The 18,291-nt window shown below is 41.8% G+C and overlaps 1 protein-coding gene across 2 annotated transcripts; it reads left to right on the top strand.

The window, feature by feature from the left end:
- Positions 1 to 3: 3 nt before the first annotated feature.
- Positions 4 to 18,279, top strand: serpini1 (serpin peptidase inhibitor, clade I (neuroserpin), member 1). Of its 2 annotated transcripts, XM_040008976.1 has the most exons (10): positions 4 to 118; positions 660 to 855; positions 11,783 to 12,071; positions 13,128 to 13,358; positions 13,737 to 13,931; positions 15,931 to 16,135; positions 16,299 to 16,396; positions 17,082 to 17,168; positions 17,259 to 17,348; positions 17,479 to 18,279. In XM_040008976.1, the coding sequence occupies exons 3-10, from the start codon at positions 11,804 to 11,806 to the stop codon at positions 17,553 to 17,555; spliced, it is 1,251 nt and encodes a 416-aa protein (XP_039864910.1). In that variant the 5' UTR covers positions 4 to 118; positions 660 to 855; positions 11,783 to 11,803; the 3' UTR covers positions 17,556 to 18,279. The 2 variants fall into 2 exon arrangements, with proteins under 2 accessions (XP_039864910.1, XP_039864911.1); XM_040008977.1 differs by lacking the exon at positions 660 to 855 and having other exon boundaries at positions 10 to 118.
- Positions 18,280 to 18,291: the final 12 nt, after the last annotated feature.

Here is an 18,291-nt window from a genome sequence, read left to right as displayed (position 1 = left end):
GTTGGGCGGTGTTGGGAGCTGCCCGTTGGCGTCGCTCCAGGCTGTTTGTAGTTCTTCCTATGGACGCCCTCAATGTTTCGTTATTGCCGGGGACACCGAACTGGACTTCAATTCCCAGGTAGGTACAGGTAATGGATTTTTAACCCTTAAGTCGAGTATGAGACGAATATTATCTGCGGTATGAGCGCACACATTTTAACCATGTTTAAGAAAACCTATAATATAATATTGATATGTATGTGTCTACGCGTCTACAATTAACATGACACGAATGATAAGGTAGCTAGCTATCAGAAGAACAAAATTAACGGTTTTCACGACGGTCAAGAGAGTTCGCTGCCAAAAAGCTAAAATATCGTCAGTTGCGCAGAAATACCAGGCTTAATTAAAGGTACGTTAATACTGACAGGATGCGGCTGTTAACAATTATTAGCATTGTGCGTTACTGTAGAACGTTGTTTGCTAGGGAAGCTGTGCTAACCGCTAACCTCCAGGACCATTATTAAGCTGGAGGTTAGCTTTTACAAACAAAGAAACAAAACAGAGAGAGAGATGTGATACATCTGTGCTATTTCATAAAATAATCAAGAGGCTGTCGTGAGACTGGTCAAAAAAATATGTTTGGAATGAGAGTAACTTGAAGCTTTACGGAGTCACAGACATACAAGGAAGCTGGAGACAGTTACTATTTCACCCCACGCCTAAACTCTTTGACCAACGCTCATTGGACCAATCGGCGTGGAGTGGGCGGGGTCTGCGGCAAACGAAGAAACAGTGAGCTGCGGAGGAGAGCAGCAAAGAGAGAGACCGCACTTATTCATCCTTTCATCCCAACCAACCGTACGCCCTTTATCGGTAAGAACCGTTTCTGGCAATAATAAATATATATACATATCTATGGTTCAGTCACAACGCCGGTGCTGATTTATGTGAACCATATTGAGATAAGAAAACCGTAAGTGCTCAGCTTTTGCACGATAACAGAAGAATGTGATATTTCTGAGTTTTTCCACTGGAATTTCTGTTTATTAAGCTGTCAGGAATGAGTAGGTGTAATGGGGCATTTTATGGACTAGTGTAAAAGGATTATGATTGCTGTAATCAACATGTGTGGGCTTTTAATAGGGGGGGCGGGTGGAGACGCACATTGGAGCCAAACATATTTTTTCCCAAGCCCACACTGATTAAAGCCGTTACCCGTGTGTCCACTACCCAGGGCTATTTAATTTTCATCGGTGGTGCATGGTTAAATTGTTGTAGTTCTTGTATGTTTTTTTTTTGTTGTTGTTTTTTTTTGTTTTGTTTTTGAACTGAAATCAGCTTCAGTCGATGTGTTGGGGTTCTTGTCCTTGAAATATAGGCAAAGGCGCATTGAGTGAATGTGTGTGAAATAACGAGGCAGATTGTAGTAGCTTGGTCCTGCCTTATCCCTACCCCACAGTAACACACATACACACCACTTGTTATTCCTTTAATGCAGATCTCTGTATATGAATGTATGTGTACATGATGGCTTTGATGGCCACCGATAAGTCAAATGTATACCTACTGTCTGTTTTATTTATGTTAAATAGCAGTGGACAAAAGAAAGACAGAAAAATCTGGTCAAACATTGCAGTAAAAGATGGAATTATTGCAGTATGATTGCACTGAAACATTTATGATTTTTTTTTTTTTTTTTTTGGTTATTTTTCTCATGATATCACCTATTCTATGTGGCATTTATGTGAGTAGCAAAGCAAAAGTCCGCAATAAATATTTCAGCGTTCCTCTCTCTCATGTCTCATTCTCTCAATCCACCTCTCACATCTGCTTATCTCTGCCACTAAAACAGTGACTTTTCTAAATCCTCATTTAGGGAAACAGGAAAACAGAGTATCCTTTTAGGTCATAATCTCGATGTATTAATCCCATATGGATTTGAATCACTGGTTAATCCCCGCTGATAGCCTGCTGTTTGCCCCCCTGTGCCTGCCTACGGTTTCAGCGCTAGCATACATGTGTGTGTGCGTGTGTGTTCTCTCTTTTCCCACAGAGCACTGCATTAATTGCATTTCAATAATTAAATGTCTTTCAAATCGTCCTAGCGAAACAAAATGAGAGAGGAGGGAAAAGTAAGTGCCTGGGTTTGAACGGCACAGCACGCCGAGCTGTGATTGCTTGTGTGTGCGAATGCTAACAAGAACCTTACAAATCTATATGTGCAGGACTACTGACATGCATCTGTCAGCTACACGTGTGGCTGCGAGAATAAGGAGCAGTAAGGAAGATACTCTGTTTCCTCAAGCTGGGACCAAGCTTGCTATGTGCTGCCGTGTGAACCATAAGAAGAAGTTTAACATCTGTGTTCTGCAGTACGTGTCTTCGCCCCACAGTTACTGAGCACACTGTGCATGCAGTGCACTGGTGTGGCCTTTCTTCTGCCTTTTTTGTTCTGCGTAAAATAAACTCACAAACCGAAGCACGCTACCTGCATATACGCTTGAAAAGGCGCAGGTTTGTCCCGAGTGTGCTCAGCGGCAGCAAATACACAGGATATTTAGCTTATATTTGGACAGATCTGAGGATGAGGGAGCAGAAATATTCCAAGAGAAAGAGGTCAGGTGAGGGGAAGACGTCAAAACAACGGAAATAGCTCATCTTAGATTTAGGTAGCAAAGCTGCCAAAAGCTGGCATCCCAAATTAAATGCATCCATGTTGGAAAGCATTGAAAACATAGAGGATCTTAACACCTAAAGCTGCCTAAAATACTGAGGTATGCTTTTAAAAATTTGTAAACGATTTAAAAATTGTGTGTTTATCTGCAAGTGTGAGCATTGCATACAATTAAAGGGTTTTTTAAAAATTCTTTTATTTTGTTTCATTTAACAAGTGTAATACGTACCTGTGTTTATACACTTGTACCCTGGAACTGATCTGTTGATTGATTTGTGATGCCAAGTGTAGAGGAGAGAGGATGAGTGCAAGTAGAAGATCTATCTGAGGAGGAAAATAAAATGGTGACAGTCATTTGATAACCCAATCTATATGCAAAACACATACTACTCACAAAGTAGACTGCTGCTTTTGCACCACTAGCTGTTCAGCAGGTACTAAGTGTAGACACAGGATGCATGACCTCACCTGGGTTGAATGCAGCCGTCATGAATGCACCTGTGCATTTCCTGCTATCATGTGTCTCCTCTGAAAAAAACACAAGATTTTCGCATTGCCCAGCTTCCTTTTTTTTTTATTTTTTTATTTTTTTTTTTTTTAACATCTGTAGTCAGAAGACTTTAACTCAAAATCAGTTTAATTTATTCCCTAAATGTTTACACCTGCAAGCTAACAGTTTCAAAACCTTCATTATCGCTCTGCCTCTCGGCAGCCTCGTCACAGCTTTTTATTGAGGATCACCTGCCTTGTCTCTTTTTTCTTATCTCTGTTACCACCCCAGATATACGGGCACTGCTAGGTCTGTAAGTATTTGGACGACGACACGTTTTTTTGTAGTTTTGCCTTGTTTTGTAAAGCAAGCCATCAATATGGGATTAAAGTGCAGACTTTCAAAGCAGTTTTTTTTAAGTTGCATTAAATGTGTTGAAATTTCGACTTTTTTTTTTCCCAGAGATTACAAGATGATAATAAGACAAACTAACATAATTGTAAAAATCCCTTGCAGTCATCAAATGCTTCAGTTTCCCTTGAGATGCCAGGCCTGTACCGCCTTCAGTAACTAAAAGCTATGCACTGTTGTGCCTGACTTGACCATTGAAGAATATCCAGTTTCACTGCCTTAAAAAAAATCCCTGGACTGCTTTTGCTTTGGATCATTATCAATTTATATTGTGAAGCGCTGTCCAATCAGTTTTGCAGCATTTAGCTGAATCTGAGCAGAGAGTATAGCGCCACCTCATCAATAAACAATAGCTGCCCAGCTCCACTGGAAGCCATATAGACCCATGTCATAACATCGCGTTGTTTGACAGATAATATGCATTTCTTTCCTTCTCCATACCTTTCTCTTCTCATCATTCTGGTACAAGTTCATCTCGGTTTCATCTGTCCAAAAAATAATCTCCAGAGCTGTGTAGGCTCTTTCAGATATTTTCTGGTAAAGTCCAGTCTGGCCCTCTTGTTCTTCAGTGTAACCAGAGGTTTGCAGGTTGTTGTAAATTCTGTATTTACATTCTTGAAGGAGTCTCTTGATTGTAGACTTTGACAGTGACAGTCCGACCTCTTCAAGAATGTTCTTGACTTGGTTAGATGTTGTGAAGATGCTTAACCTAACCATAGAAATAAATCTGTCATCATAGTTGTCTTCTGTGGTCTTTCAGACCTTTTAATGCTGCTGAGCTGCTCAGTGGATTCATTGTTTATGATATTTAATATTCCACTGAAAAGCTACCAAATGCTATCGAATCAACTCTAGATTTCTCATTTTCTTAATTTGTAATAAAATAATGAGGGAGCACGCCTCACCTAACCATGAAACTGCTTGTCAGGAAATTGTCCAATTTACTTTGGACTCCCTGAAAATCGGCGACGGTGGATAAGGACGGCTGTAATCCATAAACAGCTAATAGAGTATTTTTGTTGAAAGTCTGACCTTCACTAACATCCTGAACGTTTTATTTAAAATACACTGTAGCAATGCACAGTCCCAAAGCTGCACAAAAATCGTGTCGTTGTCCAAACACTTACGAACGTGACTGTATGTGTACGCTTCCCCCACAGGACTAGTTGATAGTGACCTTTCCTATGCTGTAGACCATTTGAAAAAGCCTCCAGTCTTTTCACTTTTACCGCTGACCCCAAATAAAGGCCGATCCAATTACAACTCAAACCTTCTAAATGTGCTCCCACAGCACCAGAGTGGGGTGTGTGTGTGTGTGTGTGTGTGTGTGTGTGTGTGTCCTGATATGGACGAAGAAAAAGAGACACTGTTTGGTGTGCCAGGACAGAGTGTGGGGAGCAGTCAACCATCTTGCCATGCCGTGCAGGGGGCCGTGAGATATGACTGGCTCAGAGTCAATGCTGCTAAGCTACCTCCATGCAGCTCCTCAGTACACCTCCTGCCACAAACATATTTGTCTGTCTGTTTTTTTTTTTTGTCTTCTCCTCTTTTGCTAATTTTCTACCAAAAAACGGTCCTTGTACCCCTCTGTGAGTGTGTGTCTGTGTATGTGCTTCTCCCTCTGGATGTCTCTGTTAGCAGGGATTAATAAAGAGTTGTTAACCTCTGTTTGCCCTCTGTGGAGTGTGCAGTGAGCATCTTGGGACTCCAGGCAGCTTCAATAGCACAGTGTGTCATTACTAACAAGGCACTGGATAAGCTAATGTTCTGACATTAGCCATGCACAGGCTACATTCAATCACATGGCAAACAAAAGTACCACGGGAATGGTTGTGAACTGCAGGGCCAGAATTAGAGTGGTGCTTAACCAAACTTAAGCATAAGTAGGTGCAATCAGCTTTGTTTAACAGTTACTAAATAACAGTGACTAATAAGGTGTTGCTACAGCACCGACTGCTGTGTCATCATTGTGGCTTGCACTCTCAATCATACATAACCCATCCTTCACTGATAATAATGCTATAAAAGCAGCAGACAGATTTAGGTAATCAGTCCTGAGCCTGTGGAAACAGAGTTTTCCTCTCCTCTGTATCCCTGTGTAATACAGCACAAATCTTCTGTTCACTTCTTAGTTACAGAAAGAATAACAATCTGTAACACATTTCACGCTCGATTACAATTTCATGTGATTGAGAAAACTTAATTCATTAAAATGGCCCCTTTCCAAATTAAAAGCTATAAACGAGTTAATCCCAAAGTTGTTGGAGAGAAGATGATTTTTTTTTTTTTCACTTCCTTTCAAAAGCTAAACGAAAGAATTGCACAGAATAGAACCGAGCTGCTATTTGGATTTTAGTGTTCCTGTTAATTTGAGCTAAATCCTAACTAATTTAAAATATTGTGCACGTTAGCTGGGATTTTTGTGATTTGGTTCGTGTCACTGTCTTTTACTTTACCCCATTTTAGCATCATGTTGCCACTAATGTATACCACCTGGTGATAAAAGAAGTCTGAGTCATTAAATTGTAGCAGCTTTTTGTGTTATCATTCCTTTGAATATTAAATGACTCCCATCATATAAAATTTTTGCTGTTTTGTTTCATCCATTGCACATTATTCTTTTGTGAGTGCTTTAACATTTTCTGCTGCATTCATTTTAAGTAAACAGAGGTGAGCATGTACTTTTGCAAGGAAGATGATTGTGGTTTGAAGGGTTGGGTCCCTGAAAGGGCTTCTTTAGATCTTTACATCTTTGCAGCCATTTAGCTGCAGTTAGCTGCTTGGTTAGATGGGAGCAGGGGGCGTGAGCAGACCAGACAGTTTGATTGATGAATTGGATGAAATTTATTGTGCGCTGTAATGGAAGTCTCTTCCCTCACCACAGGAGTTTAGTGCTCTTTGACTGCAATGGGCTCCACCAGCAGTGGGCTTTATTGCAGCCCTCCCTACGTAAATATTTCCTTGTCCTTGGGATTCTTCACATGAGCGGTTGAGCAACAGGTACTCATTAAGCTGGCAAAATAGACGCTCACAGAGACACGAGCGGTTTAAGATTGATGATGCCCGTTCTATGGAAGTGTAATTGTTTTTAATGCGGGCATGCATGCTTCTTTTGGCATCTGGCTTAATTCAAATCCATGTAAACTGCAGCTTCTATGGCACCTCTAGGGAAAACTTTAAATTCATGAATGATAATCAGACGCCATTATCTCCATACTGCAAAGGCCTTTATAAGTTAAACATATTCATGGTGAAATGGTAAATGGCCTGTATTTATATAGCGCTTTTACTAGTCCCTAAGGACCCCAAAGGACTTTACACAACCAGTCATCCACCCATTCACACACACATTCACACACTGGTGATGGCAAGTTACATTGTAACCACAGCCACCCTGGGGCGCACTGACAGAGGCGAGGCTGCCGGACACTGGCGCCACCGGGCCCAGTGACTACCACCAGTAGGCAACGGGTGAAGTGTCTCGCCCAAGGACACAACGACCGAGACTGTCCAAGCCGGGGCTCGAACCGGCAACCTTCCGATTACAAGGCAAACTCCCAACTCTTTAGCCACAATCGCCCCAAATCACACCAGATCGCCCCTGCCAGGTTAAACAGATCATCCATTGCAGAAATTCAAGGTTTTTCTGGGCCGCAGATGATCATAGACATCATTCTCTGCAGTTTCCCCCCCCCCCCAGAGGAATAGGCCTTGATGAAACGGGTTGTTAGCATTTTCACAGAACTTGTCAAAGCTTCAGCAGCTTGGAGTGTACTTGGAGCCAAAGTGAAGTAGAGTGCTGAGATTTGAAGCGTGCCTAAGCAGGAGGCACAGTTGGAGGACTTTGCTGCAGCTCCTTGTTTCCAGGGAAAAGTGGAAAAAAACAGCAGAAGTTTTCCTTGTTTTTGCAAAATAACCAGCTGCAGTCAGAGTGTGTGTGTGTGTGTGTGTTTGTACCAAACAGTTTTACGTGACAGAACTGTAACTGGTGCGCAGAGTTCTTGCAAAGAGACGAGGTTAGTGAAGACCGAAATTGCTGAACAGATTCATAAAATGTATATCTGCCTAAACAGAAGGAGAAAGAGAGGGTAGAGGGAAAAAAATCTGAGGACTTGTCTCCTGGCAAAATGAAAAATGTCCATCACTTGTAGTTGCCGTAGAAACCTTGTCTTGGAATTGCATGTGGAAACGTGTGTGTGGATTTGAACAGTGAATGAGGATGTTCATGTTTAATAAATTCCTCCGGTCTCCGAAGCGTGCCACCTCAAGGTGTTGGGTTTAAATGGCAGTAAGGATTAACCTACGTGCTGTGATTTTGGGTGACGTCATGCTTTAATTGTGGAAATGTCAACTGCCGATCTGTTTTGTCTGAGAATTAGGATTACACTGAGAGATTAAAGGCTGCCTTTAAAGGCCACCGAGTTTAATTGCACAGAATTCATTCAGTTATCAGGATTAAAGTCTTGCAACTTAAACCATAAAGGATTTTCTGACATATTAGGTTCTTTCAGTCACGAGAGGACATTATGTGTAGCTGGGTGTTGTCTTTCCTGGATTACCTGGGTGGCATGCTGGGAGACCCACTTGAGAAGATCAGCGCCGAAGTTGGTCTCATAGTCGTCAGTGGTTAAAATGGAAGAGTGTGGGATCCTCAGCCGAAAAAGGTCAGAATGGTGTCGATGTTACAAGTAAAAAGCCAGCCACCCATGGTGTTATTATCCACTCACACATGCACACTTGTATGCAGACACACACACACAATGAGGTGCGCGCACAATTGCACTCTACACCGCTTTCCCCGACTTTACTGCATGGCTGGATCTTTCCTTACAGAAAACAAGGCTGACTGTCTGAGGAAAGTTCAGCTCCCACAGCTCAGAAGGTCAGGAACATTATCTCCATTTACATCTGTGCCAGCCGCCCCCTCCTTCCCCTCGGCCCCTTATACTTTCTCTGGACTTCTCTGCTCTCTGTAGTGTCAGACTTACAGCATGATATCTGAGAACAGGTGTGCATGTAACGAACGGTGTAATTAACAAAATGCATCAGCGTCGAGCCTTCAAGGAGTCATTTAATCTTTTTTTTTTTTTTAAGTCTATTTGAAGTTGATGTTCAAGGCCGTACCCACAGTTTATATACAGCTAGTTTAATGCATTTATTTCTTTTCACATTTTGGTGTTTTCACTCTGCATTTGTTGACCATAATGATTGAAAACATTAAAGGATAATGGTAGAGTCACTGTCACCAAATCCAATGAAAGCACACAAACCAACAGCCTGTCAGTGTGCATGTCGGCCTGGAGCACATTCGTTTTAACTGAAAATGTAAAACAAAAAGCAAAAAGTCACATTTTTCAAACCCGCTGGGCAAAGGTTGCTTAAATAGGAGTAAATTGTGAATCGGCTGGGGACTATTTTCAGCTGTGGACTAATATGTGTTTCTTGCTCTAGGGTGACAGTGCGTGTGGTATTGAGACAAAATAAGTAAACAACAGTGTCCATGTTGACTTTAGTGAAGCAGCATGTTACTGGATATGATTGTGTGGCTCGTTGATGGGTTTTTAATAGGTTTGGGAGCGTTGGGACACTATAATGAGCTGTATTAGGCTTTGGTTACACAGGCAATCAGCAGTGTCTTTTTAGGGTCAGCTAATGGTTAATTCATTGACTCTCAGCTGGCAACTGTGAGATTTTAAATATGATCAAGGCAATCAGATTGTATGCTAAAACTGCAAACACCTAACCAATTAATATTGTGTCTGCATGCCTAAATGCATTGAGTTGCTGCCATGTGATTGGCTGAACAGGTGTACCCAATCAAGTCTCCCCTGAGTGTATTACTTGGTTACATGGAGAGCAAAGTGTAAGTGACAAGGGATTCTGGAGGTGACTGCGTGTGAAGGAAAATTGGAAAGTCAAATAAATTTCCATTTGCTCAGACTGATGGATGCAAATCCACCAGGCTTCATGGTCCCTGCAATGCCAGAGTACAAGACAAGTTCTCGACTGTCACCTGAGAAGTGTCACCTGAGAAGGAAGTGACATGTGGTGGTGCGCAGTTTGCAACAGGAATGAGAGCAACAGTACGGTGTAAAATATAAGCAGGCACGTTCAACTGTACTGGTTTAATCTGGGGTGTTACTTGAAGGTTAAGGCTAGCCATTTTTGTTCATTTATTTCCATTATTTAAGTCTTTCAGTACTCTCTGATTTTCCTTTTCTGTGAAACTCACTCTCTTCTCTGCCTCTTTCTTCTTTTGATGGTTTAAATCTTTTAAAAGAACGCTTGTGTTCTTTTTATTTTTCTAAACCAAAGAAAAGTTACTTTTTTTTTTCTTTTTCCCCCTCTGTGAGCTGTTTTTACCTTCAGATTGTGAGTAAAAAAAAAAAGTATTACAGGAACATGTTGATCCACTGTGACCAGGTAGCTGTTGGATCACAGTGGAGGACCGTGGTACATGAAGCATGCAGCAGATACAGTAAAGTGCATATAACAGTGTAGCAGGGCTGGACCGGTTCATTTCAGGAAGGTAGATTGTTTGCCACATGCCAGAGCAGAGCAGAGGAAAGAACAGGACGCAGCAGAGTGGGGCACTAATTTTCTGGCTGCTGCCCATTGTTTATGCTGTTGACACTCAGGTACATTGTCACCACCAACACCTGCCATCTCACACGTGCAGCCAGCAGATTCCAGCCGGGCTGCTAATTGAACCCTTTATACAACCTATAATAGTAACAGCACAACAGAGAGACAAACGGCAAAACAAATGCTCTCTATCTCACGCGCCCTGCACTTGATAACTTCCTCCATGTTTATGGAAATGATCACTCGATTTTTTTTTTCTGTTTGGCCAGCAAAAAACAATGTTGCTTGGCAACAAGAGCACCAGTGTGTGTGTGTGTGTGTGTGTGTGTGTGTGTGTGTGTGTGTGTGTGTGTGTGTGTGTGTGTGTGTGTGTGTGTGTGTGTGTGTACACTCCCCATCAATCTGGGGATGTAAAGCGAGAGGGAGAGAGGAAAGGAGTGGTGAGGACAGGATTAAATATGGATAAGAGCAAGAGGGGAAAAGAGGGCCAGAACTGTGTTGGCATGGCAAGATAAGGGGAAGGATGGAGGATGGGGGGAAGGTAAAGGCCTTTTTCCAAGTCACTTACTCTCCACAAACGGAAAGAAAATTGCCCGTTCACATCAGAAACCTTCAAAACGCACAGAGCAAAGCATGTTTTAAAGGAAAGAAGCTGATTTTACTCAAGATGATAAGAATGGCCATGAAATATTTAGAAGTTCATTTAGCGGATGTGCTCTGAATAGCAGTACTCACTGTAGTCAGCTTCACACATGTACTGTATGTGTCATGGCCTCTTTCTTTCTTTTTCATACATTTTAACAGTATTTTTTCCATTTCTCGGATGACTTCTGCTACCATGTAACACTGAACATCATGATATCTACTGTACATCTTAGGATAATGATACATTACCTTTGCAAGAGTCCTACTGCCTCTTATAGCGCTTTTGGTCGATTTAATTTAAAAGCAGGTATAAACTTCCTGTAGCACCTCAGCTCCGACTGTTACACTGAATGTTACAGTAACATCATAGCATAAAACATTTTTCTAGAGTAAGGAAGTGTTTTTGTAGATTACAGTGCATGCGATGTCTAGCTGACAGTACTTTACTGTGATTTAAGGAGGAGGGAATTTGGTACAGTGAGTATTTGTATACATGTATTTTTTTTTTTTATTCCCCTGTAAAATTAAAATGGGCAGACTGGTTGATTGACAGATGTTTTCTAACTCTCTTTCGTCCTATTCATCATCCTACATCCCTACTGTGTCTTTCATCTCTGTCTGTCTCTTCCAAAATCCTCTTGTCCTTCATCTCCCCCGCTCAATAATCTTTTCTGCTTTATCTCATTATCTCTCCTGCGTGTTGTTGTCTCTACCTTTGCCTCTCTGTCCCATCTAAACTCTACTTTTGACTACATCTCTTATTCCTAATAATTTTCTTTCATCTATATGTCTGCATCCTCCTTTTTTCCAACCTTCCATATATCTTTGGCTCTCTCCATCTATATTTCAAACATATTGTTCAACTTAATTGCCTCTCTTCTTCTTTTTTCCTTCTTCCTTGCTCCTCTTATCCCACCGTTCTCTCAATCTTCATAATAAATTTCTCATCTTTCTTTTTCTTTCAATCCACTGCATACCCGCCCTCTTTCACTCAGCTCTCTGTGGTCTGTGCTGCGATGTTGATCCTGGACGTTTTGTCCCCGCTCCTCCTCCTCTCCATCCTGTTGCCGGGCTACGGTTGCCGTGCGGCGGACATTCCAGAGGACACTACATCAGAGTTCTCAGTCAGACTGTACCAAAGGCTGCAGGCAGCAGGGGGTCAAGACAACATCATTTTCTCCCCGCTGAGCGTGGCCGTGGCCCTGGGCATGGTGGAGCTGGGAGCCAGGGGGGCTTCACTAGAGGAGATACGACAGGCTGTCGGATTCAGCCATCTGCTGCCAGGTGAAACGTGTTTATAAGCAGCAGTTCACACACACGTCAAGGTCAGGAGTAAGTGAGTGGAGATGAGTCTTTGACACAACAAATGCAAATGTATTTCTTTACACAAGAGGAGTAGGATTCAGGGGCTCTCCTTCTCTTATACACCTTTATACACATGAACGATTGAAACAGTTATATATTGTATTGTATATCTATTGCTATGGTGCAAAAATAATATATTATAGAATAGAATATTATTTATAAGCTGAAGTTGTTTTTTTACTCTGTTACCACTCAAAGCTCTTACTACAAGCCTCAGTCAACCATTTATGCGTTCTTTGAACCTAACATTCATTTACACTCTGATGGATGGATCGGAGGCAACTCTGGGTTCAGTGTCTTCCCGTCCATCCATCCATTTTCTTCTGCTTATCCAATTTGGGGTCACGGGGGAGGCTGGAGCCTGTCCCACCTGTCATAGGGCGAGAGGCGGGGTACACCCTGGACAGGTTGCTAATCTATCGCGTTGCTGGAGAAGGCATGGATCAAACCACTGACCTTCCAAATAGTAGACGACCCGCTCCACCACCTGAGTCATAGCCTCCCCTGGGTGGGGGATGGGGAGAGGTTCACCGGAAAGATTGGATCAATAATTTAAGGAGAAAATTTGTCAAAATAAGATAAAATAATTTGGGGGTTTTATTCGTTATAGTACATAATAGAATTAAAAGATTCAGAGGACCTGGACACAAGAGATGAAGTGATATTGATAGGCTATGATCTGTGGACCTTCAGACATCGCATTTAAAATAAATAAGGTTTTGTAGTGTAACTCACAGGAACCGTTGTTGGTAAAAAGATTTTAAAAATGCCTCCATTTTCTCTGTGATGAAGCGTATTTAAGATGGACTGGTGCAAAGAGGGAAAACTGCCCTCTGTGGGTCGGACAAATTTTGAAAATCTTGGAATTTTAGAATATGTATTTTTCAAATGATCTTGTATAACAGCACATGTGATGCTCAAAGCTTTTAAATAATGTCTAAAGTAAGAACGTGTGTCTGTCCTTTTGTTCTCCAGGTGTCGAGTTCTCCTTGCTCCAGAACCTGACAGCGGCCCTGTTGGATGATGACAGCCACTATGTGATCCGATTTGCCAACAGCCTGTTTTTGCAGGAAGGTGTCACCTTTAACCCAGAGTTTCTGCATTTGATGAAGAAGTACTTCCGAGCTGACGTGGAAACGGTTGACTTCAGCGAATCGTCTGCCGTGGCTGAGCAGATCAACAAATGGGTGGAGAATCACACCGACAGTAAGTTACAGAGAGAGGGAAAAAGTGGGGATGCTGTTAAAGAGACTGAATGAATGCATACTGATAGATATACAGCTATCCTCTGTTAAAATCTGACTGATGTTTAGGAGTCTGGAGTAATGGATTTAAACATACAGCAATGGTAGTAGCCTCCATGCACGTTGCTAACCAAGAGCATGGTGTATGCGTGCACCTTCTTCTTCAGACAACAACAATCCAATTATGAGCTGCTGACATGGTACATTGTCAAAGCAGTTGCAACACCTTGGTTTTTGTGTAATTGCATCCACATGCTAAAAACCACCTCAGTAGGGGGCTATCTTAGCGCTAATGGAACCCAAGGTGTTTTAAACAAACCGTACAAATCTCTCCCTCCAGGTAAAATCCGGGCTCTGCTCTCAGCCGATGACTTCAGCAGCGTGACCCGTCTGACCCTGGTGAACGCAGTTTATTTCAGAGGCTCCTGGAAAAACCAGTTCAGGCCGGAGAACACCAGGACCTTTTCCTTCAGCAGAGATGACGGCTCTGAAGTCCAGACACTCATGATGTACCAGCAGGGAGACTTCTACTATGGTAGGAAAGAACAGTGTGTGTGTATGTTTGCAGTTTTAGATTTGTACTCATGGCATTTTCTCCGCAGGCCTTGATTTTCAGCTCATATTTCCTGAGGTTATTTAAAATGTTAATCTTTGTTGTAAAATATTCATATGTCATGTCGAGTGTTATTTCCTGAAATAGGCTCCTGTTTTCAGCTCGGTTAAAATTCTGTTCACTCGCACAGACACCGCTGGTACGTCTTTTCAACTTAGTGGAGGTTTTGAAAGCTTTTCGTGTCAGAAATATCAGCACTTAATTGTCACAGTCTGTGCTAAGCTGTGCGCTACTATATTAGTTTTGAAGGTACAAATAAAGGGAGGCTTTTGCTTTGTTTTCTTTTTAAGTGTGTTGATTTCTTTTCTTTTTTCTTTTTTTTTTGTTGTTCAACATATGTCCTTTTTTCTTTTCTGTTAGCCTCTGGAGGATGTTTTATCTGTGTCTAGTTCTAATACCATTAAAGTAACCCAAACTTTTATATTCTTAAATGTAATGATCTGCAGAAATCTGATTAGACTTTTTGACTTCTGTTATTAAGTCTTTGTCATTACGTTGCAACATGCACACTGTTTTGCACAATGCAGTAGTAATTTTTTTTGTAACCAACTTGTGATGTTATAGTTTAGTTATTATGTAACTAAATCGACGTAGGTGCCATTGGTTTATTTTCTGGATCTATGCTGTCTTTAAGTTCCAGAGCTTAGATGTACTATACACGGTAAATTTCTGTTTTGCTGGGAGATGCAATACTGCACAGAACCCTGCAGTTTGTCTGCTGTGCTGTTACATGTGACTGACTCTTGTCTGTTTCTTCCGCATCTTTCTTAGTCTGCCGTACTGCCAAAAACAGTCGCATCACAGTCTTATGGCTCTGCTGCAAACGCTGGTGCATTTCAGTTATTTTGGTCCCGTCTGTGTACAACTGCAGCGAGGATGCTCGCGCACACCTACATTCACACATGCTCACATACGCAGGATCAAGGAAATTTGTGCATGTGTAAATGGGTGTGGATATGGTGTATTTGAGAGCTGCAAAACAAGGACAGGTCCTTAGGGAAATGGTTGCTTTCTGCAGCACGATCCACAGAGTGTGATTGTGCATTATGAAGCGAAATCATATTGGTTAAGTAAAATGTTTCGGGAGGCCACATTATCTGCTGCGTGGCTGCTTCCCTAACAGCAAGAATGCTCACTTAATGAAGGGTGATCAGTCTTTTTGTTGTAATTTTCCCCTTTAAAGCAGCTTCAAAAGAAGACCTGTGTGCAAAGAATGGGATCAAATTCTTCATAGACTTTATCTTATACTCTAAAATCTAAGCAGCATGTTCAGATTGAACTCTTTACCCCTTAAAAGCCTACTAGGAATTACCCCTGAAGCCAGTTTCTGTCATATTTCAGGCTTATAAAACAAAATGACTGGGTGTGCATTAGAAGTTAGTGAGGGTGGTCTCTGCTATGCAGCTACACATCTTTATTGATATAAACTGAGGTGTTTTTGTTTCACTATTGTTTTTTACCGCTATACTTTACAGGCTTACTTGGTTTAATTTCCACCTGCAGAAAGTCATGATCACATTTGTGCGGCAGGGGGGGGCATTTAACTGAAAGACATAGTCAAACACACTCACTTTCACTGCATAACTGAATTTTTCTTGGGCTTTCAACAGGGTGCTGTTAGTACTAGGCGACTACATGCAGTATACAATGGATGTAATCCATTTTCACACAAAGTGTAAGCAAAGCCTTTGAAGTTAAGCGTCAGTGGTTTTTAATTAAAGCATTGGGGGAAATGACCACACGCACTCTGTAATCAATACAGCCAATCATTGCGCCTCAGCGTGCTTCCATTTGTAAATGTTCCTCCTCAGTGAACTTCACAAACCCATTACAGGGGGCCACCAGCACATACAATATGAGCGTGCAAGCTTTCGCATATATCCATCAATACCCACAGATTTGTATGTTTCCTCCCTATCAGGCGAATTCAGTGACGGCTCACAGGAGGCCGGCGGTGTGTACCAGGTGTTGGAAATGCCCTACGAGGGAGAGGACATGTCCATGATGATCGTTCTTCCTCGGCAGGAAGTACCTCTGGCCTCCCTGGAGCCCATCATTAAAGCGCCGCTGCTGGAGGAGTGGGCTAACAATGTCAAACGACAGAAGGTGGAAGTCTACCTACCGAGGTGAGACTTTTATATATGTGCAAGTCCACTCACCACCTCTCACTTATGTTGTGGTATGTTTCGCTAGCTTCATCTGTCACCTTTGCGCCTTTAGACCATTTACATTATATAGTCCCCTTTTTGAATCCCAAACTCAACTCTAAGTCAAACCTCACCTGTTCAGGTTTAAGGTGGAGCAGAAGATCGATCTGAAGGACACTCTGCAGGAACTGGGAATAAAGAACATCTTCACCAACAATGCTGATCTCTCTGCCATGACAGGTGAGGCATAAAAATGAAGCGCATAAACTCCTAAAACGCTTCAGTATGTAACATTTAATACTTGTTCTTCTGGGGAGCAGTGAAATAGCCTTCAGTACTTTCCAAGGTAACCAAGGTAACTGGCACTGAGTGGGCAGGTCAGAGCTGTCACGTCATCTGTTAAAAATAGATGCACAGAGTGAGACAGGTAGATCCACAGAGGCAAAGAAATAGGGACATAAATATGTCAGGGTAAATAACGTGGACACATAAGTAATATTCAGCTAAATTGATAACTACTTATCATTTGAAACAACTTTATAATGTCAGTTTCCCTCAGGATTATCAATCTAGCTCAAGACCGCTTGTTCTTATCAGGTGGAGTTGGTGATGTATAGTGAAACAGAGTAGGCAGTACTGAATTCGGGCACATCTTGCACTTGCTAACACTTCCTCAGCCAAATATCTACTCAGAGGACACGCTCTGTTCAGACAGGCTGGTAGATAACTGGGGGCAGTGTTAAAAAGCAATCATTGGCTAAAGAATAGTTTCTAACCAGTGCTTGTGACTTGATGTGACCCATATGTTTGGCTTGCAATCCTGATTCAGTCAGTAACAGGATATATTCTAGACCTCAGCATAGATATGCATACGTCTTATAAAGAAAAGGCGATGTGCTGTGTTTTTTCTGTGTATATTATCCAGATGTTGAGGATCTGTACATTGGGAAAGCAGTGCAGAAGGCCTACCTGGAGGTGACAGAGGAGGGGGCAGAGGGAGCTGTTGGTTCAGGTATATTTTTGTGTTTTAGTCCACACATGACTAAATGCATGGCATTTAGTTGTGAATAAATGTTGATGTTTCCCCCCCCCCGTCTCTTAGGAATGATTGCCCTGACCAGGACTCTGGTCCTGTACCCACAGGTCATGGCTGATCACCCATTCTTCTTCATTATCAGAAACAGGAGAACAGGTGCGTGAATCTCTGTGTGTGAAAATACGAGTAATCTGTGGTTTGTGTGTCTATGCATCACCTTCAAAATACATATTTTAAGTAAGCTGGTACATATAAGGGATACGTTTTTCTTTTTGTCTTCCTCCAGGGTCCATCCTCTTCATGGGCAGAGTCATGACTCCTGAGATCATCGATCCCAACGACCATGACTTTGACTCCATGTAACTGTGACATGAGGTCACACAGTCTCAGCCAATCAGATCCTGACGTCATAAATGCTACCTATCTTGTGTCACCATCTTCAGCTGTGTTTTATACTCTTTATGAAAAAAAATAGATCTATAAGCTGAATATTATATGATATATTATATATTGAAACATGACATTTGACACGTTACGTGGCTGTGTTTTGATACTGGGAGCTTTAAATTCCTGGATAGAGACGTGCAGAAAGAGGAAGCTGTAAATATTCTCTAGTAAAGTAGGGTTTGTATGTATGTGAGCTGGAAGTACACCTGGGATGTAATTCGTGCACAACCCTTTTAAGTTCAGCAGCTTAATACTCACTCACACTCATGCCCACAAAATGCACAAAACCCTTCCTCTTTGGAAATATTTACTTTAACTTACATCCCTGTACATTTGACATTGTGTTCTATATACATATATATGCTCAATATTTATTGCAGAATAAACATGTGCAAACACTTTGTCCTTATATGATAAATCTTAGTAATATATCTGTTCCAGACAGTATTGAGACATTTTTACACTGTAGGCACATGGCTACACTGCTAATGAACTAATATGCCTTATCACATCAGAGTGGTTGATTAAGACCCAGCTGGGCTTCTTAAAGCTTGCTAAAGCGGTTGCTTTAGAGAGTGACTGGAGCATGCAGGTGCGCTGAACAAGATCTGCTGCACTGCTTTGGATGTACATACAGGGAGAAACAGTAACA

The sequence above is a fragment of the Simochromis diagramma genome, unplaced genomic scaffold, assembly GCF_900408965.1.
Source record: "Simochromis diagramma unplaced genomic scaffold, fSimDia1.1 OVJJ01000344.1, whole genome shotgun sequence".
NCBI lineage: Eukaryota > Metazoa > Chordata > Actinopteri > Cichliformes > Cichlidae > Simochromis > Simochromis diagramma.
Note: the sequence above shows the minus strand (reverse complement) of the source record. Positions and strands in the feature narration are given on the sequence as shown.

Coding starts and splice junctions, on each gene's coding strand:
- serpini1 (XM_040008976.1), top strand. CDS start 11,804: ATGTTGATCCTGGACGTTTTGTCCCCGCTCCTCCTCCTCTCCATCCTG. Junction 13,359..13,736: donor GGTGGAGAATCACACCGACA/GTAAGTTACAGA, acceptor CTCTCCCTCCAG/GTAAAATCCGGGCTCTGCTC. Junction 17,349..17,478: donor TATCAGAAACAGGAGAACAG/GTGCGTGAATCT, acceptor GTCTTCCTCCAG/GGTCCATCCTCTTCATGGGC.